Source organism: Petromyzon marinus, chromosome 50, assembly GCF_048934315.1.
Source record: "Petromyzon marinus isolate PM22_M1 ecotype Great Lakes invasive population chromosome 50, UKy_Petmar_22M1.pri1.0, whole genome shotgun sequence".
Taxonomy (NCBI): domain Eukaryota; kingdom Metazoa; phylum Chordata; class Hyperoartia; order Petromyzontiformes; family Petromyzontidae; genus Petromyzon; species Petromyzon marinus.
The window spans coordinates 5,563,347-5,591,180 of NC_133716.1; the positions used below are offsets into that span (position 1 = coordinate 5,563,347).

The following is a 27,834-nucleotide window of genomic DNA, read 5'->3' on the forward strand; positions in this document are numbered from 1 at the left end:
CGTAGCGCAGCGCGCTAACCGCTGCGCTGGCGATCCCCGCTGTGCACCAAGCCGGACCGCACACTCGGAATCGGAGTGTTTATTTCTACCGGAGGAAAGCTAAATACATCCGATAGTCCAGCTCTAATGATCGTTGTCATTGTAATTATGCAAGTACGTTGAACTTCCTTCACACCGTACGTAGCCGGCCGTGCTAATCGGACAACAAGCTAAACGCTAAAAAGCAGTTCTAAAGAAATTCGTTTTCAATCTCGATTATTTAAAAAGTGCATAGTTCTTAGTGGGCTTCCTAATATCGGAAGACAGCCACAGAAACGCGCCTGAAAGCGCACGTGACCGTCTCTGTTCGACGGCAAGCCGAAAGCCGCTGCTGCGAGGATGACCGGAGTTTGAGTGATGGTTTTTGTTCCTTGACGGGACCGGCAAGCTTTCGTGGTTCATTTGTGGCGTGCGCGACCTCACAATGCGTTCGTGCGGCAACCAATGCAGCTGGTCGAGCAGCGGGACTGTGTGTGTATGTACTGTGTTGAACTTCTTTCGCACCGCACGTAGCCGACCGTGCTAACCGCGCGTGCGTTCCGGCGGCGACGACGACGACTTCGTGCCGGATTTTTTTTGGTTCTCTCTCCCCCCCCCCCCCTGCCCAGGTGTCCACGGAGGCCGGCGGTTCGCGGTCGTACACGGCGCTCGTGCTCTGCGAGCAGAAGCTGGCGGCCGAGGGAGGGGGGGCAGCCCCCCCCCGCCCTCCTCCGCCCCCTCCGGCGCCGACTCCGGACCACCTGCTGGCCACCAAAGTGTTCGTGCCCGAAGGTACGAGGGCCTCCCTCCCTCCCGTCCGTCGTCGTAATCAGCCGTGGTCTGTCCGCGGCTGGATGAAGGCCTTACCCAAGCCGTCGCTATCTCTCGCGGTCTCCTGATGTGCGACGATGCGTCCAGCTGTCTCCCATCATGATCGTGGTCATCGTCGTTGTCGTCGTGATCATCACCACCACCCCCTCACCCCCCACCTGCCCCGTACCCTGCGTACAGGGGCGTGCGGTCACTCGGTGGAGAAGCTGCGAATCGACGACATCGTCGTGATCGCGGACCGCACGCTGAAGATCAGCCCCGAAAAAATCATCGACGACTTCAACAAGAGGCAGATCCCGCGATTCAGGTGGGCCCTGTGTGGGTGGGGGGGGTGGGGGCTGCTGTGATGACGTCACCTTGCGACGATTCGAATGATTGCCACGATTCAGGATCGCGATGCGACTCGCGAGTCGATTCATTTTATTCGTAATAATAACAGCAGCATCTTCTTTGGTTCTTTCGGTAAAGTCACGTAGAATGAGAATAAAATAATAAATTGATAAAATAAAATAACACAATAATATTCTCACGACGTTTCGGCCACAACACAAGCGGCCTTCATCAGGTGAAGGGAGCGAGACTGTCTGGTAGGACAGCGCTGGAGTGAGAGAGCCGTGGCTCTTTGTTCCTCTCACACAGCTTAAAAGCCGTGATCTGAACGTGGCTCTCTCACTCCAGCGCTGTCCTACCAGACAGTCTCGCTCCCTTCACCTGATGAAGGCCGCTTGTGTTGTGGCCGAAACGTCGTGAGAATATTATTGTGTTATTTTATTTTATCAATTTATTATTTTATTCTCATTCTACGTGACTTTACCGAAAGAACCAAAGAAGATGAATCATTGCAGTCACGAAAGCTTTAAATCGAAATAACAACAGCAGCCTGGTGTCAAGTACAGTCAAATCAGAATCTAAATATTTATTTATACTGGAGGAATCCGATGAGCTGTAAAGCTCTTTTTCACAGATGTCCAGTAGGGGTGGGTAAGAAGGTTACATCAAGTAATAAAAAAAACACAATAGGAGTGCAAAGTATAGGAAAAGTAAACACATGACTGAAAAGAATATACAAATACAACGAAACTTTTTTTTTTTATCTTACCAGGTAAGGCCCATTGAGATATTAGCTACACTTTTCAGAAGCGCCTGAACCACAAATTGTAGCTCAACGTAGTGGCTTATCGTGTGAAAATTTACAGCGGCACAATAATCAAAACGCATGCGTCTAAATGTAGAGGGAAAAACCGGAGCACCCGGAGAAAAAAAATCCATGACCGCCTCCTCCTAACTTACACGGGATGGGGAGGCCTTCATCCAGCAGTGGATTGACAAAGGGCTGCAGATGTACACGCGTTGATGTGGGACGATTGTTGGTTGGCTATGGTGGACGGGCTGTGAAATGTCGTTTTGGCCATCGGGTTCATATACTTTTGAGACTAATATGTCTTAACGTTTTGCGTTAGTTCCGTCCATCTAACATGCGGTCACGATGACTCTTGTAAAGGCGATCCGACACGAATGACACTTTAGTGTAAAGCCGCTTTGCAATTAAGGCCTCGGCCTGTGTGTTAGTCTTGTCCGTCTGTAACGCTGGGACACGATAACCCTCGTAAATGTGTGTATATTTGTCGAACTTCTTTCGCACGAGTACGCAGCCAACCGTGCTAATCGGAGCTGCGTAAAGTTGATTTTGTACGAACGATACTTTAGTCTAAAGCCCCGTTGCTGTTAGGGACTTGTCCTACGCGTTAGTTCTGTCTGTCTGTAGCACTGGGCCACGATGGCTCTCTTGTTCATGTTTTTGTTTGTTGCGGTTGCACCCGATTCAAGAGCCGAATGGCTCACAGGGCTATACCCAATAAATGAAACTGAAATGTAACGGTGATCCGATATGAACGATACGTTCGTGCAAAAGCCGCGTCGCTGTCGGTGACTCGCGCACGGGAGAAAACCCGGGTCGTGGCGTCGATCGCGACGTTTACCCCCCCCCCCTTCCAATACACTTCACCCCCACCCCCCAAAAACGTGGAGACGCACGTGTTGACTCGTGTCGCCCTTCCAGGAGCGACCCGCCCGGCCAGTCGGTGACCACGGCGACGCAGGAGCTGATGCGTCTGGCGGAGGCGGCGGCCGCCGGTGGCGGCGGCAGTGGGGCCCTGAGGCCCCTGGACCCCGTGAACGACCTCCACGCCAAGGAGGCTGATGCGGTGGAGGCGAGCATGCGGGCACGCGTCCTCGCTGAGAGGATCCCAAACTTCACCTGCACGGCCAGCCCCAAGTTCCAGTCGCAGGTGAGAGAGAGAAAGGGAGAGAGCGGGGGAGAGTGGGAGGGAGTGAGAGAGAGTAGGAGGGAGTGAGAGAGAGCGGGAGGGAGTGAGAGAGAGCCGGGAGGGAGAGAGAGAGGGGGAGAGAGAGGGAGGGAGAAGGAGGGAGGGAGAGAGAGAAAAGGAGAGAGAGAAAGGGAGAGAGTGGATGGGAAAGTGAGCGCAAGAGTGAGTGAGAGAAAGTAAGAGAGACAAAGAGGGAGAGAGGGAAAGACTCTTTCGCTCCGAGAAGGTCCGTTTGATTTTCCGGTTGCATCCCCTCATTTGTAACGGATGCTCGCTAATGGCACCGGCCCGTACTTCACCGTGTTTCTCTGCAGTACGCGCGCATGGAGGAGCGGTCGCGCGTTCAGAGGGAGCTCTCGCATGTCAAGTTCCTCATGTCCGACCAGAGCTTGCACCTCCTGCCCGAGTACCACCAGCGCATCCAGGTGCCTGTGCCGTGTGTCTCCCTGTCCGTCCCACAAATGTGTGTATGTGCGCCTCTACTCATAAGGGGAACGACGGTGGAGTGGTTATTGCGCGGCGCTACGGACCCGGCGACCCGCGTTCGATTCCCGCTCGCTGCCAACACCATTGACGATTATCTCAACGGGTCCTGGGCCTCCCCTAGGTCGACTCAGACCTTAAATGAGTACATGGAGCAGTGTGTAAAAATCGTCACTAGGGAGACAAAGGTGGTCGGGCGTGGTACTGGCCACCCACCCCCTTGCGTGTCGTGTCAGCCTTCATCGGTGCTCGTGAACGGCACATGCCCCAACGGTCTATTAAGGCTATACTGGGGTTCTTTGTCTATGGGCCTTGGCTGGAGGGCCATTCATAGGGGGGGTGTGGGGTGTGGGGTCCGGGGCAAATCCCACCGTGTGAGTCCCCCCGAAGCCTTCAAGCTGAACCCGGAAGTATGACATCCGTAACATCGAAGCGCGGGGCTCAGGGCGGTCACCCCGATTCGCCGTGCCCTCGGGGACTGCTCTGGTCGTAGCCGCCACCTTTAAACGTCGCCACTGCCGCCGGCGCTGCTACCGCCCCCTCTCTCGTTGACACACCCCCCCCCACCCTCCACTGCAGGTGCTGAAGCAGCTGGGCTACCTGGACGAGTCATGCGCCGTGCAGCTCAAGGGCCGCGTGGCGTGCGAGGTGAGCAGCCACGAGCTGCTCGTCACCGAGCTCGTGTTCGAGAACGCGCTCTCTGAACTGGCGCCGGAAGAGATCGCCGCGCTGCTCTCCTGCCTCGTTTTCCAGCAGAAGACGCGCACCGAGCCTGCGCTCACGCCCACACTCAAGCAGGTGCCCGCCCGCCCGGCCGCTCCATCGCTTGCTCGTCCCCTGTTGGCCCGCTCGTTCTTACCCGGCTCGTTCGGTTGATCCCGCTCGCCCGCTCGCTCGCCCATGACGCCGGCCACCGGCCCGTCTCCCTTGATCACTCGCCCATTTGCTCGCCTGCTTGTCCAATCACCTCTCGTCCAATCCCTCACTTGCTTGTAAGAATCACTCACTCTCTGAGTCGCTCACCCGCTTGTCCAATCAATCACTCACTCACTCACGGTCTTGACCTTGACGCCTGTATACAGTATTTGGAGTTTGCATGTTCTCCCCGTGGTCGTGTGGATTTTTCTACGGGTCCTCTGGTTTGTCCCTCCACATTTAGAATGAACATGCGTTTTAGAGTATTTGGCTACCTATATATTTCTACGTTATGATAAGCCGCTTCGTTGAGCTATCATTTGTGGCCAGGTCGCTTCTGATTAAGAGCTACATTGCTCATCGGGGCCTTACCTGGTAAATAAAAATAGTCGATAGTTTAGTTTACAGTATCTGTGTGCGTGCCTGCACGCGATTGACAGGGTGTGGAGCGAATCCGCGGCGTGGCGGAACGCATCGCCCTGCTGCAGCGTGAGTGCGGCATCTCGGAGTCGGTGGAGGATTTTGTGGATCAGTACAAGTTCGGCCTGGTCGAGGTCGTGTACGAGTGGGCCCGCGGCATGGTGAGAGACGCAGTGAAACAAATATACACCTTGTGCCCAAAAATGTTAGGGTTTATGTTTATCCCGACCCTGACGATGCTCGTATATTTGAAGTTTGTTTGTTCTACCCACGGTCGCGTGGACGTTTTCTCCGGATCCTCCGGTTTTTCCCTCCACATTTAGAAACATGCGTTTAGAGTATTTAACCGCTATACAATGTCCACATCAGCCACTTCATTGGGCTATCGTTTGAGGCCAGGTCGCTCCTGAAAGATATCTGTATAACTCAATGGGCCTTACCTGGTAAAACAAAAATACTTAATAGTAAAACTTTTTTACAAGATCACATTTTTTTCCACGAATGTTCAAACCGACTTCCACTAACATTCATGCATGATGCACGAATTCTCTTTTGAAATTCATTTAGGACTGGTTTCTTTTGTCAAGATTGCAGGCGTGTGCAAGCTTTTGGGCATTTATCAGTTATGTTTTGTTGTATGTATGCGTGTTGAACTTCTTTCGCACGGTACGGTATGCAGCCAACCGTGCTAATCGGAGCCCGTGGATGGTTGTCCCAATTCTCAATCGGGGTTCTTGGTCGAGTTTGGTAAAAACGACAGATTTGATGTGAACCCCCACAGGGAGAAAAAAAAATAGATATTGAGAATAATCATAATAGATCAAATATTAAATTAACGAATTCTTTCAACAAAAATCATGTCAGTGTTAGAATAAAAGAAATTACCCTGTATGTCCTGACGTTTGGGCCACCATGTACATGTTCAAATTTCATTCTATTGTTTTGTATGGCAGAGTGGTGCCAAACTAATTAGACACCACCACTACCAATGCAGTCCATAATTGTTGTTGTTAGGGGCCAGAGTTGGGTACAGCGAGTGAGATAGCCTCGCACAGGCGGCATTTGTCGCGTGAGCCCATCTCTGTGGCCTCCTCAACCTGGAGCCACAAACCCACGCTGATGGGAAGACCGTGACAAAGCCTTAGGGCCGTAACAGAAAAGTCCCCTTTTTCATGCCAACACTGTCTCCTTCCCCTGCTTGTGATACCAACACCACTCAACTCACTCACCACTACCGCCAACATCTTCCCCACCACCACCATTACCACCGCCAACACCATCACCACCACCATCATCACCATCTTGACCACCGCCACCACTGTTGCCTCAACTACCATCACCTCCGGCAATGCCATCACTGCCACCGCCTTCATCATCATTACTACCACTGTGACCACTGACACCACCACCGCTGCTGCCTCTGCGACCGTCATCACCACCGCCACCTCCGCTATTATTCCCATCACCACCTTGATCCCCGCCACCAACACTGCTGTCTCCACTACCGCCAACACGACCACCGCCATCATCATCATCACCATCACCGCCATCATAATCATCACAACTGCCGCCACCATGACCACCACAACCACTGCCACCACCATCACCACCACCACTATGAACCGTCACCATTACCGCTACCACCACCGCCACCCACCACCACCCACCGCCCCAGCCGTTTGCGGAGATTGCGCGGCTCACGGACGTGCAGGAGGGGGTGGTGGTGCGCTGCGTCCAGCGGCTGCACGAGGCGTGCCGGGACGTGCGGGGAGCGGCGCGCGTCATCGGAGACCCCATCCTGCGCGACAAGATGGAGCGGGCGTCAGACGCCATCAAGCGCGATATCGTGTTCGCCGCCAGCCTCTACACGCAGTGACCCTGCGCTGCTGCTGCTGCTGCTGCTGCTGCCGTTGCATCATGTATCATATTCCCCCAACCACACATCCCACTTTCTCCAACTTTTTCATTTCATTTCAATTAGTTTTCCCCTTATCCTTTCCAGATGATGCGATGGTGCGGACGCCGCGCTTATTGTCTTGAGATATGGTCCACATTTGGACGCTTTACAAAAATGTAATTGTCTGTAAATGTTCGTCGCCCCTCCCCTCCCCCCCCCCTCTTGCGGCTTTGCGCTTTTTGACGGCTGCCATCATCGCCCGTCCCCTCTGAGGGCCGCCGGGCCTGCCACGTACACATGCCCCCCCCCCGAACCCCGACCTGTGCGTGCCAGTGGCGTAGCGTGGGTTGGCACGGCCCCTGGCGCAAAGGAATGAAAATGTGCCTCTCGTGTCGACCTCGGTAAACACGCGACGTTTGGCCGACGTCGGCATGTGGTTGGAACGTCTGGCCCAACGTTCTGCGTTCATAGGTGGGGCGCCTCGGTGGCTAGGAGATGTTAAACACCTCACCTAGTATACAGGAAGGTCGTGGGTTCAATCCCGACCTTGACGCCTGTGTATGTGGAGTTTGCGTGTTCTCTCTCCCCGTGGTCGCGTAGATTTTTCTCCGGTTCCTCCGTTTTTTTCCCTCTACATTTTGAGGATCAACAACACGTGTCCTGGAGTATTTGGCTGCTGTACATTTCCACGCGATAAGCCACTTCGTTGAGCTGTCATTTGTGGCCAGGTCACTTCTGAAAAATAACTAGATAGCTCAGTGGGCCTTACCTGGTAAAATAAAAAAGTTTAGTGTTTACTGCGTCATATCTCTTCCCTCTCTTCATAGGCCGGTGTCTGGGCCTCTCCGGCCTGTGGGGGGGCCCTGGTGTAGTTGCATAGCCTGCACGCTCGATAGCTACGCCACTGATGTACTGCACCCTAACAGCACTTGTTATGCGCAGTGTGCCTTATTGTATTTGCAGTCAAGGCTTGCTGAGGAAGGTAATAAACCACACTTCAAATGGGTGACAGCTTTTGCAATTATTTTGAGCGGTGCGAGTGGTTTACATCAAAACGTAGATGGTTAATAATGTGTAAGAATTGAAACAATTACTTAAATATTATCTTAATTATAATTATGAAGCAACATTGGTTGCTACTTTTTGATTTAAAGCTTTTGTGACTGCAGTAATTCATATTCTTAGCTCTTTCGGTAAAGTCACGTTGAAGGGAAACAAAATAATAAAATATATATAAAACAATAAAAATTCTCACGACATTTCGACACAAACGTGTTATGGTCGAAACGTCGTAAGAATTTTTATTGTTTTATATTTATTTTATTGTTTCCCTTCAACGTGACTTTACCGAAAGAGCTAGGAATATTGGTTGCTACTGTTGCTGTGTGGATGGTCTTGTCCCTGTCATAGGAATGTGGAATTTATACAACAGCTTCGCACATATGGATTGAAGAATCCATTTATGTACTGTGCTGGCCACCTCACAGTATTAAGTAACCTTGCAACATTTTAATTCGGAGTGCAACTACCAAGCGGAGACATAACAGGTAAAAATTAAAGTCATTAAGATGAAAAATTAAAATATGAAAAAGCGAATAAAGTCCTGCAAACATTTGTGATCTTTAGAACACTGTACTTGCAATACAGTGATCATCAATTCCATCTCCCGGAAAGGCAGTTTAGAAAAAGAAAGTTAAACCATCCCCACCTCTGTCCACCCATCAGTGTCCATGGGTACAGGGCAGGCAATCGGGAGGTCACGTGTAGTGGGGTAAGGGGCCGTCCATAAATGACGTCACGCACCTGGGGGGGGGGGTCAGACATTTGTGACGAGGGGGGGGGGGGGTGAGAAATGTGACGTCACATCAAAATGCGCAACTTTATCAACACGGTCTACTTAATTAAATCTACTTTTTAATAAATGTTTTCTCCTACAGTATCAGAGTGCAGCGCCACATTAAATACACCCTACAATGACAATAGTTTAAAGCAATTTGAAGCATGTGTTTTTTTTGGGGGGGGCGGGGTGGGACGGAGCTTTGTGACGTCATTGTAGGAGGATCTAACTTTTTGTGACGCCGTGATCAAGGGGGGGGGGGTTAAAAAATCGTCCAAAATCGCGTGCCGTCATTTATGGACGGCCCCTAAAACGTGGGCACGTCAACCTCGAACACGACGCCTGGCCGGTGTGCGTAAGTAGGCCACAATCCGCTCTAGATTGGGCCTCCAGGTCTCCGATTTGCATTAAAACACTTCTATCAATAACACTGTGGCCTTAAAATAAAAAAATATAGACTAGGCGACGTTTCAGGCAATGGCCCTTCTTCATAGCACTTAGGCCAGTAGAGGGAATGGATAAGAGTTGTTTACACCATGGGGGTGTGATGAAAATTATATTTTCATGTTTTCTGATGACCAATTTTGTAAATGTACATTTGAAAAATTATGCTAACATTAGTCATTGAGCAACAGACAAACCCCTTCAGTAATCGCCGAGTATCACTCCTAAAATAAACATTAAAAGTGTCGTGGGTTCAATTGAGGCGCACACTTGACCTTGTTGGCAACACGTTTTATTGACTAACACAAAACGTTTTATTAACTCACAACAGGTAACTTTTAACGTTAACAGGATAACGGCATAGGGTGGTGACCACCGCTCCTAACAAACATGCACGGGGGTAGCGATATCGTCAGATCAGGACAGCTAACAGGCTGCCTGGTCCACGAGCGGAGACCGAGGATCGTAGATGGTGGCTTCATTCCCAAAGTTGACGCGACCTGCCGTTTGACTGCCCTCTCGGGTTCAGCCAGGACATCATGTCCTGACCCGACCTCGGTGACACCCGGACCCTGCCCTCTCGTGAGCCATTCTGTGCCATGCTCACGCTGCATGCAGTACCACTTCTTCACTAGATACAGTCGCTGCACAGTAGTGACACCAATTATGCCACTACAAAAGTAAAATCATTTGTGCTTACACATTGCATTGTGGGATGATTGATTCGTATGAGCAACAATGCACTAAAACTAAATTATTAAACTGAACAATTTTTTGTTATTTAACCAGATAATGCCCACTGAGCTATGTAGCTCGTTTTTGAGATGCAAGCTGACGACAAATAATAGCTGAACGAAGTGGCTTATCACGTGGAAAATGTAGAGCAGCCAAATACTTTACATCTCCATTCTGCCATCTGTCCTCAGTGAAACTGACGATTAAAGTCACTAAAGTTTAAGCGTGAATGTAATTTTACAATTGTTATTACATCATGGGACCGTTGCCAGTGCCAAAATATGAGAATAGGTTTTCCCCCTTTTTTCTGGCAACAAAACAGGTGTGGAGATGTTAAAACACCAAACGGAAACCTTTTACAAGGAATCATGTCTGCATTAACCACAACACTTGTGGTCAGAATGCAAACAAAAACATACTCTGATAATCTTGATTTGAAGCTTTCGTGACTGCAGGAATCCATACTCTTTGGTTCTTTCAGTAAAGTCATCACGTAGGTATAAAATAAATCACGTTTCGGGTGCAACACAAGCGTCCGTCATCAGGTGGGAAAGCATGGTCTGCTGCTGAGGCAGATTGTTTTAAAAGGTTTGTAATGGGTGTAGCCCTAGGGTCATAAAGGAGTGGGCGGGGCTAGTGATGTTATAAAGAAGTGGGCGGGGCTAGTGATGTTCATGTGAGAACGGAGAGCGGCCTCCTCGACGAGGGCACGGAAGTGGCTATGTTAATGTGAGAGATTAGCATGATGTTAATGCAAGATCGAAGAGTGGTGCAATCCAAAGGACATGTGAGCATGAGAGTGCAATCCAACGGATATTTGAGCATGAGAGTGCAATCCAAAGGCATGAGAGTGCAATCCAAAGGACATTTGAGCATGAGAGTGCAATCTAAAGGCATGAGAGTGCAATGCAAAGGACATGTGAGCATGAGAGATCTAAGAGAGAGAGGCAATCACAGAGAGTCGGAAATAACAGCTGACATATGGTCAGAATGCAAACAAAAAACATACTCTGACCACAAGTATTGTGGTTAATGCAGACATGATTCCTTGTAAAAGGTTTCAGTTTGGTGTTTTAACATCTCAACACCTGTTTTGTTGCCATAAAAAAGGGGAAACCCGATTCTCACAATTGTTATTACAGTATTAAGGTTCTTTTTAATCTAAAATTATGGAATGCGTTGATGTCTGTTGGCCGAGTCGCCCCCTACAAAAATAGCTTTTTAGCTCATTGAACTTTAGTCTGGAAATAAACTTCTTAACTTCGGAACTTCCATACAATCAGTGTGACCGGGCCATAAAACAAAGCTCTCCCGTGTAGAACCCCTCTTAACGATCACCGCTGTTAACGACTAATGACTTCACGACGGGCCTCCATAGAGGCAATACGTAGTGTATTGCCTCTATGGAGTTGTTGTTGTCCAGTGATGGCGGCTGAAGGCCGCTCGCAGCCTGACCCTTGCCTGGTGACCTCCGGGCCTTCACCTTTGACCTCTGAACTCCCAATGACGTGAATGCTGAGTATGCGTCTGTGCCTCCTCACTGCGGAGAAGAATTCTGAGAGGTCCTCACACCGGAGAGACATCAATGCCTCCACCTCTTTCTGCACGCGACAAAAGAGGAGCTGTCCAGTCAGCACCTCCTCCCAGTTGTGCTCCACCTCCTGCCCCAGGTGTGAATCTTCACAGCGCTTGAGGCTGACGAGGGCATTGACCTGCGATTTGAAGTCGTCTTGAGTGAGGTGACTGAGGGAGACTTCGTAGTGAGACAGAAACCCCTCAATCTTTGACTCCACGTAGCTCGTGCTGTGTTTGCTGCTTTGGCAAGACACGTTGATGGACAGCCCCAGGATTCCGGATGTACATCTGCACATTGCGTACACGTGGTATCCCAGGCTGTGTTTGGTTCTAAGAAAATCAAAGCAAGGCTCCTCCATGTGCATCACTAGAAGTTCCATGAGCACATTCTCCCTGATGGTGCATGGTCCAAACTGGTAGTAGACTGTGACGTCCGAGCCGGAGTCTCTGTGGTTCCGTGACGCCAGCCGGCACGACCGGCGACACTTCTCGGGGAGCCTGGAAACCCGGAAGGTCAGGGGCAACGGTGGGCCGGCGCCTTATCCACCAACCCTCTCGCATAAGAAGTCTATCAGCTCAAATGCTTCCTCTGCCGTGAGGTTTCCCTGCGCGAGGCCCTGGACCCGAACCGACGCCAGGAAGCGCCGAGCAAACTGCCTCAGCCGCTCGGCCGAAATGACGGTGGCATTGGTGGTGGAGGTGGTGGTAGTGGTGGTGGTGGCGTTCGTTGCACAGAAGAGACGGCTGGAGAGGGACCGGCGTTCAGTCTCCAGCAAGCAGAGACGCACGTCCCTGCCCAGTTTGTCCGGCTTGATGATGGCATTGTGGAGGCTGCATCTGATCTGCTCCAACATCGCATCGACCACCAGCTGGGACGGAGAAAACTCGGACGGAGACAGGACCAGGGCTCGGAAGAGCAGCGGGAGCGTGTGGTTGTGGCCAGAACAGTGGATACCGAGGTGACGGTCGCCGGCACTCAGGCGGTAGTGCAGACGGGCCACTGACGCCGGGTAGAGACGGGTGGACACGCAGTGGGACACGGACATAACCATCAGGTCCAGCAGCAGCTGGTTTTCGGCGGATTCTTGAATCAGAGGAGAAATGAGTTGGAAATTGAGGTAGGCTTTGGGCACGAGGAATGTCCGGTCCAGCTTGTACCACAGACTGCCTTGCCCATCACATGCTATCAGCCGGGGATAATCAGACTCAGCTTCCTCCTGCTGATGATGCTGCTGCTGATGATGATGATGATTTCCCACAAGTAAGAAATCCGTAGCGATGTACGGATTTAGCTCCGGCAGGTGCAGGTCCAGACTCAGCGGGAAGTAACCGGTCCACAGATCTCCCCACGCCAGATCGATGTCCTCCACGCTGTATCTGGTGTTGAAGCGCCCCTCGGTCACGTGATCTGAGCGAGCCGCGTGATTGGGCGACAGCAGCAGGAGGTTGGCCCGGCCCGGGGTCATGAGGTCCGTAGCCGCGACGATCACCTCTGGCTGGTAGTCCATCAGTAGCTGGTCACCCACTATCACATCGTGTGCAGCGTAGCGCTGAAGATTCTCACACAGATTCTCCACCGTGTCAATTGGCTCCTCCTGGTCTTGAAATCTGAAGTCGTTTGCTTCAATGTGCTGAATCTCACGATAGCTCCTCTCCTGAGGCCCCAGCTGCTGCAGCATCTTCAAGTACTGGAACACCACGTGGACCACCGGGTAGAAGTTGTCCAGGCCGATATCGGTCAGCGTGATGCGGAAGGAGAAGAGGCAGTGCGTGGAGTTTTGCTCAAATCCAGACTCAGAGTTTCCACAGCTCAGAGAAGTCGCCCACAGTCGCTGCCTCAGCGTGGCTGTGACGCTGCCTTCCCCTTCGTGACCTAGTAGCCAATACAAATAGGTGAGCGGCTTCACCCTGTGTAGTGATGGGCTTAGAGGTGGCAGAGACCATGTGATGTGCAGGATGTGGAGCTTCTTAACGGGAACTCGGTATAATTTGTGGAAAGTTTCCATCTCAAAGGGAGGCCCCTGGGACGAGAAGTCAACCCTGGTGAGACCGTTGTTGGGCATCTTGGAGAAGATTTCTGTCACCCACTCCTCCAGCTGATCCAGAGATTCCCTGGACTGCACAGCGAGTGTCATCCTACAGGCTGAGTAGTGCCGCTGATGGAACTGGCGGAGTGCAGCGTGAACGTCCAGACCATGTGCTCGAGCAGAGTGGAGCAGGGACGCAGAGTTTCCCCAAAATAATTGTCCCATGGTATGCGATGTCTTGGCAAGCGTACCCCCATCAGAGACTCCACTCTGTGTGAGTCAAGACTTCAGCGCTTCGTGGAACTCGCGATCCACGGTCTGCACTTCTCTCTCCATGCTCTCTCTCTCTCTCTTCATGAGTGGAGATATAAAAAAATTGAGCCCATCTGTGCAGCGCAAGCTGTAGGTACGTGTTCTGCAACGTCCAGGGTGTAGGTTGTGTGCTCACAGTCCGTGCCTGCGTTGTCACTGCCACCGTGGCGACGCAGGAAGTCATCCAGGGAGTTCTCGCAGGGGTAGAGAGAGAACTTCCCATGAACACCAACTTCCCATGAACACCAACTTCCCATGAACACCATGTGTTCATGGGAAGTGAGCAAGTTCCTGGGATATTTTCCGGATCACTGACGCTGCCAACTTCCACACACAGAGAGCAGCTGCAGCCAACTTCTCCGACTGGAATGATGTCTTCCGCCTCTTAGGACCATCATCACCATCACCGCCATCATCATCATCGCCGGTATCGCCATCGCTATCATCATCAATGTCTGTCCATTCCTCTTCATCACCACCACCATCAGCGTGGTGGTGATGGTGTGACGGGGTAGAAGCGTCACGTTTGGGGGTGGATGTCACAGCGGGAGATGTCGCCCACCAGCAGCGCTTTGCAGGCCGTTGGGGACAGTCACTGCCCGGTAGAGTTTCGGGTCGTTGGGAGATTTGATGATTCTAGATTTGAAGATTTCGTGACTGCAAGGATTCATACTCTTTGGTTTTTTTTTTCGGTAAAGTCACGTAGGTAAAGTAAAATAAAAGACAACAAGAAAATCACTACGTTTCGGAGGCGACACAACCACTGGAAAGATGTCATAAACCAAGTCAAAACTTTAGCTACCTTTTAAGCGCACAGCATATTCTTTCCGAATTTTTCCATTTTTGTTTCCATTTTTCCATTGCCCCCGTGCAGTGACCCACCGCATCCCCCGCACCCTCAGCATAACAAAAGACCGATTCACTTAGCTCCACACAACATCAATGTTCCCTACTTGGCTCCCCTCCCCCCCCCTTAACCTGTATTTAAGTTCAGTTGATTTATTTTGGTATAGCCCTGTGAGCCATCCGGCTCTTGAATCGGGTGCAACCGCAACAAACAAACAAAAAACACGAACAAGAAAAACATCTTAAAGTGATTTAAGCTCGAGGCTCTCAGAGCCTCCCCACTTGATGCAGCGATCTTGCTGTGACGGTTCCACCTGAAGACGGAAGCTTGTGTTGCCTCCGAAACGTCGAGATTTTGATGATTTCCATTGCCGAGTTGCCTCGAGTCGCTCCTCCACGTGCAGTCACCCGCGTGCTCGATGGACCTCGTGGAACGCATTCAAGGGGCCCCCTTTGCCTTTCGTCTTCGCTTCTATCTCTTCGCCGCCTGAGCTTGGAAGATTTAAAGGAAGAAAAAAAAATATATCCCTTTAGTTTGACATCGAGTTGCGAGCGGTAACGGCGCGCGGTCGCCATGGCAACGGCGTGCCGGGTGACGTCACGCATACCGGGGCCCCATTGGCTTTTTTTCTCTTCGCTTATTTCTCTTTTTTGTTATCTTCGCTTCTTTATCTTCGTCGCCTGCGGTTTGAAGATTTTAAAGGAAAAAAAAGATCCCTCTGGTTTGACATCGAGTTCCGGGCGGTAACGGCGCGGTCGCCATGGCAGCGGCGTGCCGGGTGACGTCACGCATCCGGGGGCCCCACTCTTTTTTTTCGTCTACGCATCTTTCTCGTTTTTTCCTCTTCGCTTATTTCTCTTTTTTGTTATCTTCGCTTCTTTCTCTTCGTCGCCTGTGATTTAAATGTTTAAAAGAAACCAACAAAAAAAATCCCTCTGGTTTGACATCGAGTTCCCGGCGGTAACGGCGCGGTCGCCATGGCAGCGGCGTGCCGGGTGACGTCACGCATTCCAGGGGGGGGGGCTGGGGGCCCCCCCCCTCCTACTGGACTTCTTGCTGCTGTACATCGCGTCTCTGTGTGGCCCGGGCCCTAAGGGTCGTCGCGTCCTCGCGCAAATCCTCGCAAGGCTCGGCACGAAAAGGGGCGAAGCGACAACGGCCGTCGCCCATTTCTGCGGAGTCGTCCAAAGATTGGCGTTTTTAAAAACTAAACAAAAAAAATAAAATATATAAGAAAAAGCGCGCGGAGGCGTCGCCCTGAGACAAGCGGAACGTGTCCCGCCCGTAACCAGTAAGCTGAGGTGAAACAAAACGTTTATTTTTTTATAGTCTTGCATTTACCTCACGATTTTAAACGTAGTGATGAATTGTAATTATTATTATTGTTGTCAAGCGTTTCGGTGGTTTGCGGCGTCTTAGTTTGGTCGATTGCAAAAAAAACTTGAGGCAAAACTTAAAGTTTTTGTTTAGGCTTTCCTTTACCTCAAGATGTTGAATGTTGGTAGTGGTGATTTGTAATTGTTATTAAGCGTTTCGGTGGTGTGTAGCGCCGTCTTAGTTTGACGATTGCAAAGTATACTGAGGCGAAACAAACGTTTTTTTTGGAGATTGCAAAGTAAATTTGAGGCGACACAAAAAAGATTCGTCATAGATTTACCTCAATATTTTAAATGTAATTTGGTTGTTGTTGTAGTAGTAATGATTTGTGAATGTTATTTCACTTTTTCGGTGGTGTTTTGCAGCGTTTTAGTTTGGCGATGGGAAAGTCTGGTAGTAAGCTAAGGCAAGATCAACTAGAAGATATAACGAGGAGGACTTACTGTAAGTTTTTAGCATCGTTTACATCGTTATTATTGTTATCCTTAATGTCGTGAACATCACTGGCATCGTTCATGTTATACTCAGCATTTAATATCGTTAACCTAATTGTCATATTGATGGCAATGCGTTCTCTTCAAGCATCATTAACATCATCAGCAGCATCTTGCAATTTCATGAACATTGTCAGCAACACTGACGTCCAGTTCGTAGTGAGTATAATCAACAACATCATCAGCAGTATTAATTTCATTAAAGTTGTCCGTGTTTTCTAGAAAACTGTAACTCACTGTGATTTATTGATGGTAAGAAATGTCTTACTTCCGCGTTATTGTCACTTTTTTCAAAATTTTCTTGATGTGGTTTTCACACCTGATGATGATTGCTTGTGTTGCAATCGAAATTCGTGATAATTTTATTGTTTTATTTTTATTATTTCCCTTCTACGTGACTTTACCGAAAGAACCAAGAATATGAATCCCTGCAGTCACGAAAGCTTTAAAGTGGTAGCAATGTGAACATCAGATTCATTATCATTGTCATCAGCATCAATATCATTCACATCGTCATCACCATCAATCGTGTAATATCATTAACATCACGATGCATCACCAGAATAACTTTCTGTGAATAGGGACAGCATCATCATTAACATCACAATTAAAATATACTGTATATCATTGACATCCCCAATCATAATTAGCGTAATTTGGATTAATGTAACTACTATCATACATCACTAGGGGGCGACCAGTTAGTGGTGTCAATAATACCATGCTCATTATAATAATAATAAATTTCATCATCTTCTGACTTGTCACCATTATTAAATCATTGTCACATGAATAGCCCACTTCGAGATAATAGCTCTTTTCATCAGCATGATTGTTATAATCATGCTATCTTGATTATGACGATCGTCGTTATACTCACTGTCAGCTCCTAATCAGGAGCACAGCAGCAACCTTGCTGAAAGCTAATGGAACGTTTTCACTCTGCTTGTCGTTACAGTCACTGAGAAAGAAGTCCAACAATGGTGAGGTCACTAAACTAAACTCTGTTTTACTTTACCAGGTAAGGGGCCATCCATTTAGTACGTACGCATGGAGGGGGAGGGGGGATTAACCCAAATGCATACGCTTGCGTATGGGGGGGGGGGGTCTACTGACAATTTGCGTACGCACAGGAAACGGGGGGTGCAGCGGGGTGAAGCCTCCATAATAATTTATCTACATTGGCCTTCAAATGAGCCACAGTTCAGTTTCTTCAGCTGTCAGACAAGTACTAGCGGGAGAAGTAGGACTGTGGGAGAGGTATCGGTTGTATGCCACCGTACCCCTGACTGCTAGCTATCACGCAGCTGAGCAGTGAGTCTGACATAGTCTGGCGGCCTGACCCATGGATTACACATCCTTCAATCTGGCTTCACTGCAGACTGCCGGTGGCTCAAGATTTTAGCTGCCACGGTGCTCTGTTTGTGCTGCTGCTGCTGTCTGGACTTCAGTACTAACACTGGCCTGTACATCGGTCTACTGTTACAACAGATGTTCAGTCGACGCACTTTATATAGAGACTAGTTCACCGAGTTTTAATTGTGTTTTAAGATCATATTAGACGTGTTTTTGAATAACCAGTCAGGATGGATAACACAGTCAAGTATAACTTTGTACAAAGCTGTGTGTAAAGCTAGGCCGCAAGCTAGTAAACAAGAACAAAAATAATTCGGGGGCGGGGTGCGTCAAGCGTACATACGCAGGTGGGGGGTGGGTGTGTAAAAAGTACGCGTACGTACAGGGAGGTGAGAAGGGTCAGAGAAGGGTCATTGAGCTATATTGCTCTTGTTCTCTTCTCCCTAGCCCACGATGGAGAAGAGGTGGGGGTTGTTTTAAGGGAGGAATGGAAGCAGGTTAGTGAAGATGATTGTTTTATGTGCAGTCTTGCAGGGCTGATTGAGTGAGTGGCTGCTAGCTCACCATGTGTTCTTACTGAGCGTCGCAGATATTTGGTAGCATTAAGAGAGGTAGAGTGAATGCACATACGGCAACGTTGAGTGGTTACATTAAATCGCGTGCATTGCAGGTACCGAGGCTTCATGAAGGATTGTCCTAATGGGCAGCTCGACTCGGCCGCCTTCCAGACGATTTATCGCCAGTTCTTCCCGTTCGGGGACGCCTCCAAGTTTGCGTCGTTCGTCTTCAACGTGTTCGACGAGAACAAGGTTCGTGGGACACCCGCGTTCCTTCCCGGTGATGGACCTGGTGTGTTAGGCGCTGTCCTTGTACGTGACCTGGGTGGCGCTTGGTGAGAGGAGAACCTTCAGAATGGCAGCTCATTATGAGTATGAGTAAGATAACTTTAGCTGTAACGTTGCCTAATTTCTGGAACCGCCCATGTCTGTGTTTGTCTCCTTGTCGCCATGTGTGTGGTGGCCAGGACGGGCGCATTGAGTTTGGCGAGTTTATCCAAGCGCTGTCGGTTACGTCGCGTGGCACCATGGATGAGAAGCTCAAATGTGAGTCACGGACGGGTGCCCCAAGTGGGCGGGAGAAGCAATCGGGGCCCCCCCTATGACTTGGATTAAGACGGGTGGCCAGCAGACATCCCCTTTTCCCCCCATGACTAAATACATATTCACCCTTTCTGCACTCCGTATTAAGATGTGGTCCTCTTTATATTTAAACGCTTTTTATTTTACCAGGTAAGGCCCACTGAGTTATAAAGCTCTTTTACAGAAGTGACCTGGCCACAAATAATGGCTCAACGAAGTGGCTAATCACGTGGAAATTTATAGCAGCCAAACACTCTAAACACATGTCTCTAAATGTGGAGGGAAATACCGGAGGACCTGAAGGAAATTCCACGTGACCACAGGGAGAACACACAAACTCCAAATATACAGGTGTCAGGCTTGGGATCGAACCCACGACATCCTGTATACTAAAGAAGGTAGTTAACATCGCCACCGCGGTACTGTATATATGCTATATACATCGGAATTGTATTTAATGGTATGACAGTTCCACAAATTATCCACCAGAACCAAATCAGTCCCTTATTTGTTTGTGAGGAGCTGGAGTTGGAGCCGGTGAGTGAGATAGCCTTATAACAGTGACACTCGTTGTGTGACCTATTAAGCTGACGCTAGCCTGACCCCATCACCCCCCCCACCACTATCTTGTCACCTGTCCCTATCCCCCAGGGGCGTTTAAGTTGTATGACCTGGACAGCGATGGCTACATTACGCGGCAGGAGATGCTGCACATTGTAGACGCCATCTACAAGATGATGGTGAGTGGCGTGGAATCGCAACAATTAATTTTTCCACGCAGACATGTGATTCCTTTGATACACAGGCTCGAAGTGCACACATCAGTACAACCTAACAAATCCGCTAATGAGCGAGCGCGTAAGAGGTGCACGTTATAAACAATTGTCCTGTTTTTGGATGACTTGTAATCGTCGATTTTCCTCGCCAAGCTGTTGGCATCCGACACGGTCACGCAATGGATCAATCCATCTAGCACCTGCACCCGAGCTGATTTAATCATCTCCACCGCCGCAGGGGATGCACCGTCACGACCATAGAGCATTGTCCCGCCTTGCGACATGTCCTGCACAAGCCCACTTTTGTCGATCATCATGTCTCCAGCTTGCTTGTATTGACTAATCCTAGTGTTTCTCTTTTTTTTTATCTCAGTATAATGCCAAGCATACATTTCTAGATTCTTTATGCACTTTTTTCCCATTTATAAAATTTAATTTCTACGTTTCTGATCCACATGTCAAAAATAGAGGAATGGGCGTTAATAAAAAAATGAATCAGCATGTTGAAATATGGTGAAATAACTCCCACGAGGCATACGATTTGTTGAAGCCTTCATCCAGCAGTGGAGTGACAACAGGGCTGTACTTTTACATGTAGAGTACGCGTGTAGAGTACGTGTGCATGTCTAATGTGAATGATTTACCAAGAGACCACAAGGGGGCAGCAACACTGCTGACAAAAAAACTAACGTGGCTCCATCTTCACACCCGACCACAACTCCCTTCCTCTCTTCCCACGCTCCCAACTCCTCCATGTCCTCTCTTCTTACCTCCCAGGGCAACACGGTGGAGCTACCGGAGGAAGAAAGCACGCCAGAGAAACGCGTCGACCGGATCTTCGCCCTCATGGACAAGGTGAGTGAGCACCGGATGATGCAAGGTTGGCACAACCTATAGAAACCTCGCTGCATTATGAATAATCGCTACATCCCGAAGTCAAACCTCAGGCTGCTAAGGTCTGGGGTTGTGCGTCTATGGCCCGTTAAAGCAGTGCTGATCGTGGTCATGTGTAAAGCATGCTTGTGCTGCCATGCCTTGTCCACCAGATGGAGCTTTAGCAGTAGGGTATGGGGATACACATGGAATGATGCATTAAATCTGATTTTTTTTTTACTTACATCTGTAGCTCAACAAAGCTTGTGTACTTTGGAGCGGAGAGGAAATGTATGAGGATTGAACAAACACTGGCATTGTCGCTTGGTTGTTTTTTAGAATTGTCCAAGGCTTTGTTTTTTTTAAACTACAGGCTGCGTTTTGAATAAATTTACTGTTTCCTCAAAGGACACGTTAGGACGTGTTATTATTATTGTTATTGCACAAGGTGAATTATGACTTCCCTCTCGGGCCACTCTTTCTCTCTCTGGCCTACTGATCTCGGTTTTATTATTCTCGCAAATTCCGTCTGCGTCATGAGCGTCATGCAATGAGACGGAGACATTCCAATTTGAAGCTCAAGTTCAAAGCAAGGTAACTTCACCCCTTGTTAGAGAACGGCCTCTCGAAGAAGGTGACATCACAAAATGTTTTGTTATTTACATGTAAAGCTGTTGGTGTATTTATTTAACGTATTATTGATACTATATAATTTTGTTTAAATATGTTTGTGTTCTGATGTGGTTGAGTAGCCGGGTGGCTCAGAGGTCAAGAGTGCTGAGCTAGGACCGCTGAGATCCTGTGTTCGAATCCTAACAGTTGCCTGTGATTTAACTTGGTTCTGATGTGTAATTAGTTTTAGTCTCATCACGGTCACTAATGATAAAAAATATATATTGAATGTCAAATTGTACTTAATGACTAAATTCTAGCTCAGGATATCACTGTCAGAGGAAATCAGAAACTGTTGCCTCCTTACTCTGTGGAACCATCCTTTGACTGCCACTCAGGACTGTGATGGATATAAATGGCTTGTGGAGACCTTAATCCAGCCGTGATTGACCATGGCTGATGATGTTGAATTTATGTATCTTTACGAGCCTAAGCTTTATCCCACTGAATCACCCTTCCACACCCCCACTGCTGTGCGTTGTAGTGATGAAAACTAATCACCTCCCCACCTCTACCCTCTTCCCTTTTCACATCCTCCCCGTGCCCTTGTGTCGCCCGCCAGAACGCGGACGGACGCCTGTCTCTGCAGGAGTTTGCCGAGGGCTCCAAGGCCGACCCGTCTATTGTGCAGGCGCTGTCTCTGTATGATGGCCTCGTGTAGCGTGACACGGCATCGTACGACAGCAGCGTGCTGTGGTGCCAGTGCAAGGGCGCGCTGGTGCTTACCAAAGGGACTGTGTTGCACGGGTGCTAGCTGCCCTCATGTTGACGCATGGTGCCGGAGTGCTGGCGCAGCATGCGCTGATACTGGCGCATGGTGCCCTGTGTAAATGAAGAATGTTACGATGGGTACTGCATGGCGTCCCAGTTGTAGTGCAGGGTGTCATTGCTCTTGCACGGCAGCCTATTGGCAATGCAGTTTGCCCTTCTGTTATCGCAGGGTGCCTAGTGTTAATATAGGGTGCCTAGTATTAATGTATAGTGCCCTAGTGTTAAAGCAGGGTGCCTTTGTGTTAACACAGGGTGTCCTTGCACAAATGAGGAATTTTCTAGTGTTCATGTAGATAGCCTTATGTTAATGCAGGGTGCCCTAGTGTTGATGCTGGGAGTCCTGTGTGTATGGAGGGTGTTGGGAGAACAGCCCTGGAAGATATAACAGAACTGCTGAGGGCACTTGCAAAGGTAGGTAGCTATATCCACACTAGGAGCACACCTTTTACATTTTTTTTACTATTTTTATTTAACCAGGTAAGGCCCACTGAGCTATATAGCTTCTTTTCAGAAGCGACCTGACCACAAATGATGGCTCAATGAAGTGGCTCATCACGTGGAAATGTACAGCAGCCAAATACTCCTAAACACACGCAAGCCCCGCACTTAACGTTCATCACGTGTAAATCATGTTAAAAACATTTTTGATTCTCAGAGCTGAAATGTTGCCAAATTTAAGTAAAAAACATTTAATATGATGGATGTTTGTGCTCAGTCACGAGTGCGACTGGGCTGTTTCCCTCAACTTGCTACACTTGAAAAATGAATTTTAAGCACAGCCGGTGGCTGAAATCCTGGAACTGAACCCAGGTTGTCAGCAGTGCCAGCCTAGTACTCTGACCCCCTGAGCTAGCCGGCTATCTCGCAGGGATACCCTGGAATTAATGCCAGGTTTCTGTTTTATAAATCGGTGCCGCACCTTGAATGGGTTAAACTTGATGCTTCCAAGTACGTATGTATGTTGAACTTCTTTCGCACCGTACGTAGTCAACCGTGCTAATTGGAGGTGCGGGGGAAGGACAGCAAACTAAACACAAAACCTATAGCACTGGCGGTAATGCATGTAATGTGGCTCCTGGTGCATGTTAATGATTTGGTCACCACCCCCACAGATTTTACAGTTTGTCATGATTCGGGGTCATTAATTGATTCAATAATCGATTCTTTTTTTTTGTCTCATTACCATCTCGTTAGCGTTGGTTCTCTCTCGTTTGGACTCTCGTTTGCTTCAGCAGAGACGGCAACATTTGCATGTAATCTGCACGAATCACAGAATGATTGATTCTCAAGCACACTATTCAATGCATGTACTGAGAGCAAAAGAATCGATTTTAATTGAACTTGTTAAATTCCTTGTGGCTACACTTCACGTGGCCCCTGGTGAATTGGTTGCTGCTGCTGTGATTGTGCGGGTGTAAGAGCTTCTGCTATATTTTTGTATATAAGCGCGTGATAATACCTGGTACGGTTTTATATATAAATTTTCTTTTCGAAAAAGCATGTGAAAATTGTAAGCAAAGCCAGAGGTGGATTAGTGGTGCAGTGGTTAGCATGCTACGTTCTCAACCCGTCATGCTAAGTTTAATTCCAGGCCACGGCTACTGTCAGTAGCGAGTGATCTCTAAATTGGTTCCAGTTACCTGCTTTCAATCTATGAATACTGCGCAATGGTTACAACCTAGGTTATAAAAGTTGCGCGTTTATAAAGGTACTTTAACGTCACTCCCGCGCATTTAAAGCGTCAGTGCAGTAATGTCACTAGAGCACTCTGTGGTAGCATGCTTGACTGACTTTAAAGTGTTTTTTTTTTCTCATGAAACTTTGAACTTGTGTCACATCGGCCAGGACACAGCCTAGGTACGTTTCTGCAAGATAAGCCCTATGTGTTTATTGGGAGTGCGTTGTTAACACGCTGCACACACCTGATTATTGGCAAATGCATCTCACGAGATGTAGAGAACATGATGGAGACCTTGTGCACCTGTTCTTGCATACGGCTTTATTTAAAGGAATGCACAGAGGACGTGTTTACTAATCATAAGGTGTGTGCAGCATGTGGTGCATGGATCTGTGTTTGGTAAATGCGCTAGTGAACAATGACTCCAGTTTAACAAGACCGTGTTTTGAGGCTTAACACTGGAGCCTCACTGTGTATTACCTCTCCAATTAAAACACGCCAACTCCAATCGGCCATCCCAATGAGCAACAATCAACCTTGCGCACCTGTTCTTGCATACGGCTTTATTTAAAGGAATGCAAAGAGGACGTGTTTACTAATCATAAGGTGTGTGCAGCATGTGGTGCATGGATCTGTGTTTGGTAAATGCGGTAGTGAACAATGACTCCAGTTTAACAAGACGGTCTTTTGAGGCTTAACACTGGAGCCTCACTGTGTATTACCTCTCCAATTAAAACACGCCAACTCCAATCGGCCATCCCAATGAGCAACAATCAACAAGTCACGGTGTATAAGGAGTGGTAGTCATATCCTCTGTAAAGTGCCTTCTACATTACAAAATCCCACTGTCCAGAACCTTGGCTTCTTCCAAAACGTGAATTACTTAGCAGTATTCTTGGTTCTTTCGGAAAAGTCACGTAGAAGGGAAACAAAATAATTAAAAATATATGAAAAAATAAAATTCTCACGACGTTTCGACTGCAACACAAGCAATCATCATCAGATGTGAAAACCACGAGAAAATGTGGTTTAAAATAAAAAAAATACATAAAACAATAAAATTCTCACGACGTTTCGACTGCAACACATTTTCTTGTGGTTTTCACATCTGATGATGATTGCTTGTGTTGCAGTCGAAACGTCGTGAGAATTTTATTTTATGTATTTTTTTTTCCCTTCTACGTGACTTTACCGAAAGAACCAAGAATATGAATCCCTGCAGTCACGAAAGCTTTAAATCAAAATTTCTTAGCAGTGTTTAGTGTTGTGGGGAAAAATATGCACCCCCCACCCACCCAAACATAGATGGGATAATTTTGCTCCCAACTCAGTGGGTAGCTTGTGGTAAGACTGCTTTGAGATGTTCGACAGAAAAGCGATGTTGTTTGACAGAAAAGCGAGGGTTGCTGGTTGTGTTTTCGTGTCGGCGTTTCAGTTGGACGAGTCCGCGTTGTTTTTTGTGTGCTTCTCCCCCCCCTCTCCCAATTGATTGAGGTATACACACGGCTCAATTTGGATTGCGTTACCAACTCCCGCTATTGAGCCCGCAGCGGTGCAAAAAGTGTGAGCGTGTGCTGTGTGTATTTACAAGCGGCCGGCTTCATTAATTGATTCCTTTGCCGGTTCGAGATGAAAGACGCATCCTTAAGTCGCGTATTTTTAGACGCCCTGCATCCAAACATGAATGACGCACTCCATTGTGCGGCCCTTGCGTGCAAAGCATTTAATGTTTAAAACAAGGAGTAGCAACGATAATATTGGGCGATAAACAACAGGCTTTGTACTACGCCCCGGAGTGCATTGTTTTCGACGGGTGTTTGCAAACATCGCTTTTGATTGAAAAATCTGTCTGCATCTAGCAGTGGGTGGCGCTTGCTATTCGGGTCTGCTAACTACATTACGGTTTGTCTGAGTGGCCTGTAGCCAGAGGCATTAGAATGAAGATGACTCACTGCTAAAATAAGCGACCTGGTGTGGGATTCAGTCTTAACAAGTGGAGGGATGTTTTTTTTCTTCAGCTTATAACGCAACGTTTACTCAAACGCCAGTCTTGGCGTTCTACCATAGTGTGCCTTTCTGTGTTTGTCTTCTCTGTTCAGATGTTACACACTGCACGCGTCTAATGATTGGTAAACACGTCTCGTGTGAAGTAAAATGTTGACTCAAATAAGGAATGTTCTCTCTATGTATGTTGAAATTTCGCATCGTATATAGCCAACCGTGCTAATTGGAGGTGTCCATATTAATTTTAATCCTCATTACATTGATAGGTATGTACACACATCGCTAATATTACATTTTAATTGGTGTTGGCTACATGAAGTGGAACAAAAATAAAATAAAAAACAAAGATCCCTAATGTAGATTGGTTGGGCAAGTGCTCTAAAGTTATCACTTCCTCCAGATCGACTCAGCCTTAAATGAGTAACAGGTGCGGTGTGTAAACATTGCAGCACTTGGGAGACAAAGGCAGCTTGGCGAGTTCCTGGGAACACCACCACCCCTTTGTGCGACATGCAGGCCTTAATAGGTGCTCCCTGACAGCCCTGCCGAAACAGTCTATTAAATGCTCCGAGGGATCTTTGTCTCACATGGGACGCACATTCACACATGGTCTCTATCATCAGGTGCGATTGAGTCACAATTGGAAGGTTCCAAGTTCAAATCCTTTTGTCCTTCCAGCCGGTAACATGAGTACCCCCTTTCTGGTAGTCGACAGCAGTTCTGTGGATGGACTGGTTTCCCTCAAGGGAATGTGGAATTTCCAACACGGGCAGAGGACCAGCAGGGAATATGGTTTGAGTCGAGGATTGAAGCTAACGAGAATGAGCTTCAGACTCCGTTATTGAGCCAGTGCTTACGGTATTTCACAATGACTTGCCAGGCTCATTTTCTGTTTTCCTGAAATAATTTTGTTAGGAATTCAATCCCAAGGTGATTGCTATGTACAGTTTGAATCGCACAACACCCTAATTTTGGATGGTGATTTTTCGTACGAAAAATGTGGAATATGCCTCTGCCTGATCCAGAATGTTTAAAACCAGGGTTGACCATTATGTCATAGACCATTTTTGAGATTTTTCTTGAATGCAAAGTTGTAAATAATTTATTTATATTTATAGATTAAAATTTCAGTAAGCTTGGTTGGAAAACAATTACCCCCCTCCCTTGAAATGTGTACACTGCTCGGTAGATCACAGATAAAATTGAAAAACTCTCAAAACTAACTGGCCTACATGGTGGCCAGGACGTAGCAGTACAGCAAGTTGGTTTGTTAATAGCATCTCTGCCGACCTTTTGAATGTTATTCCCTCGTACGCATTGTAGCTTTACTTAGGGTGGTCCGGTTCCGCCCACACGCAAAACAATCTTTCAAGAGGAATTGGCCATACATCCGAATACATCCCTCTGGAAAAGGAGTCTTTAATACTCAAACTATCCTTGGGGTAAAAGTAAAAAACAGATATAACTCATTATTATTATAGTGTTCTTGTTTCTGTTGAAATATTTTGAGAACCGAATCCATGGGTGGATGGGTGGGTGTGTGACATCGCAGTGACTTGATATAATAACAATGTGTTTATGTTTGCTCTTGTAGGGTACCTGGGGTCCCGTTCCTGCACATCCAAACACCCGTGCCATGTTTTGCACCTCTCGTCTGCCTCTCGTAGGTCACCTCGGCCTGAAAAAATACAGAGCACCTGGCAAAGAAGGCAGACTGCATCATTCCAGCCATTCGTGGTTGGAAGAAGATACGAGGAATGACGCCAGTCCTCTCCACCCGTCACCCACCCACCCGACCCATAAAAGCTTACATCACGGCTGGCCAAAATTACACAAAACTCACAAAGAAGGACTATAATAGGTGCTCGGCCAGCGAGCGCGAGAGAAAGAAGAAGTGCGTTTGTTTTTCGCCAGCAGCCCAGCATCTCGGGGCTGAAAATCAGCCAGGGTTTTGATGGCCGGGCGAGAGGCCAGGAGCGGGGCTTTAAGAGGACACGCCGGGACTTGTGGTATAATTATTATTAGC

The 27,834-nt window shown here is 48.2% G+C and overlaps 3 protein-coding genes and 1 long non-coding RNA gene across 5 annotated transcripts in view; 2 read left to right on the forward strand and 2 right to left on the reverse strand.

Moving 5' to 3' along the window:
- Positions 1–7,897, forward strand: part of SKIC2 (SKI2 subunit of superkiller complex) — a 27,536-nt gene extending 19,639 nt beyond the window's left edge. The window contains exons 21-27 of the mRNA XM_032973129.2: positions 648–810; positions 1,030–1,156; positions 2,909–3,137; positions 3,491–3,601; positions 4,239–4,457; positions 5,015–5,155; positions 6,670–7,897. Of these exons, the coding sequence (XP_032829020.2) occupies positions 648–810; positions 1,030–1,156; positions 2,909–3,137; positions 3,491–3,601; positions 4,239–4,457; positions 5,015–5,155; positions 6,670–6,870 (1,191 nt within the window). The 3' untranslated portion in view covers positions 6,871–7,897. The remainder of the gene's footprint in view (positions 1–647; positions 811–1,029; positions 1,157–2,908; positions 3,138–3,490; positions 3,602–4,238; positions 4,458–5,014; positions 5,156–6,669) is intronic.
- LOC116953216 (uncharacterized) lies at positions 6,687–15,623 on the reverse strand. Its single transcript, XR_012947182.1, has 3 exons — positions 14,982–15,623; positions 8,600–8,694; positions 6,687–6,792 (listed from the first exon to the last, which is right to left on the reverse strand). It is a non-coding gene; the product is annotated as an uncharacterized LOC116953216 (long non-coding RNA).
- LOC116953191 (nardilysin) lies at positions 9,449–14,087 on the reverse strand. Its single transcript, XM_032973135.2, is given in 3 exon segments — positions 9,449–13,872; positions 13,874–13,927; positions 13,929–14,087. Coding segments are annotated over 3 exon segments (2,835 nt in total). The 3' UTR covers positions 9,449–11,250.
- Positions 15,624–15,707: 84 nt separating the features above from the next.
- NCS1 (neuronal calcium sensor 1) lies at positions 15,708–25,974 on the forward strand. Of its 2 annotated transcripts, XM_032973174.2 has the most exons (8): positions 15,708–15,969; positions 16,411–16,489; positions 17,498–17,522; positions 18,566–18,704; positions 18,920–18,998; positions 19,686–19,774; positions 20,588–20,665; positions 21,918–25,974. In XM_032973174.2, exons 2-8 carry the CDS (start codon positions 16,426–16,428, stop codon positions 22,014–22,016), a joined length of 573 nt encoding a protein of 190 aa, XP_032829065.1. In that variant the 5' UTR covers positions 15,708–15,969; positions 16,411–16,425; the 3' UTR covers positions 22,017–25,974. The 2 variants fall into 2 exon arrangements, with proteins under 2 accessions (XP_032829065.1, XP_032829066.1); XM_032973175.2 differs by lacking the exon at positions 15,708–15,969 and having other exon boundaries at positions 16,440–16,489; positions 17,498–17,560.
- Positions 25,975–27,834: the final 1,860 nt, after the last annotated feature.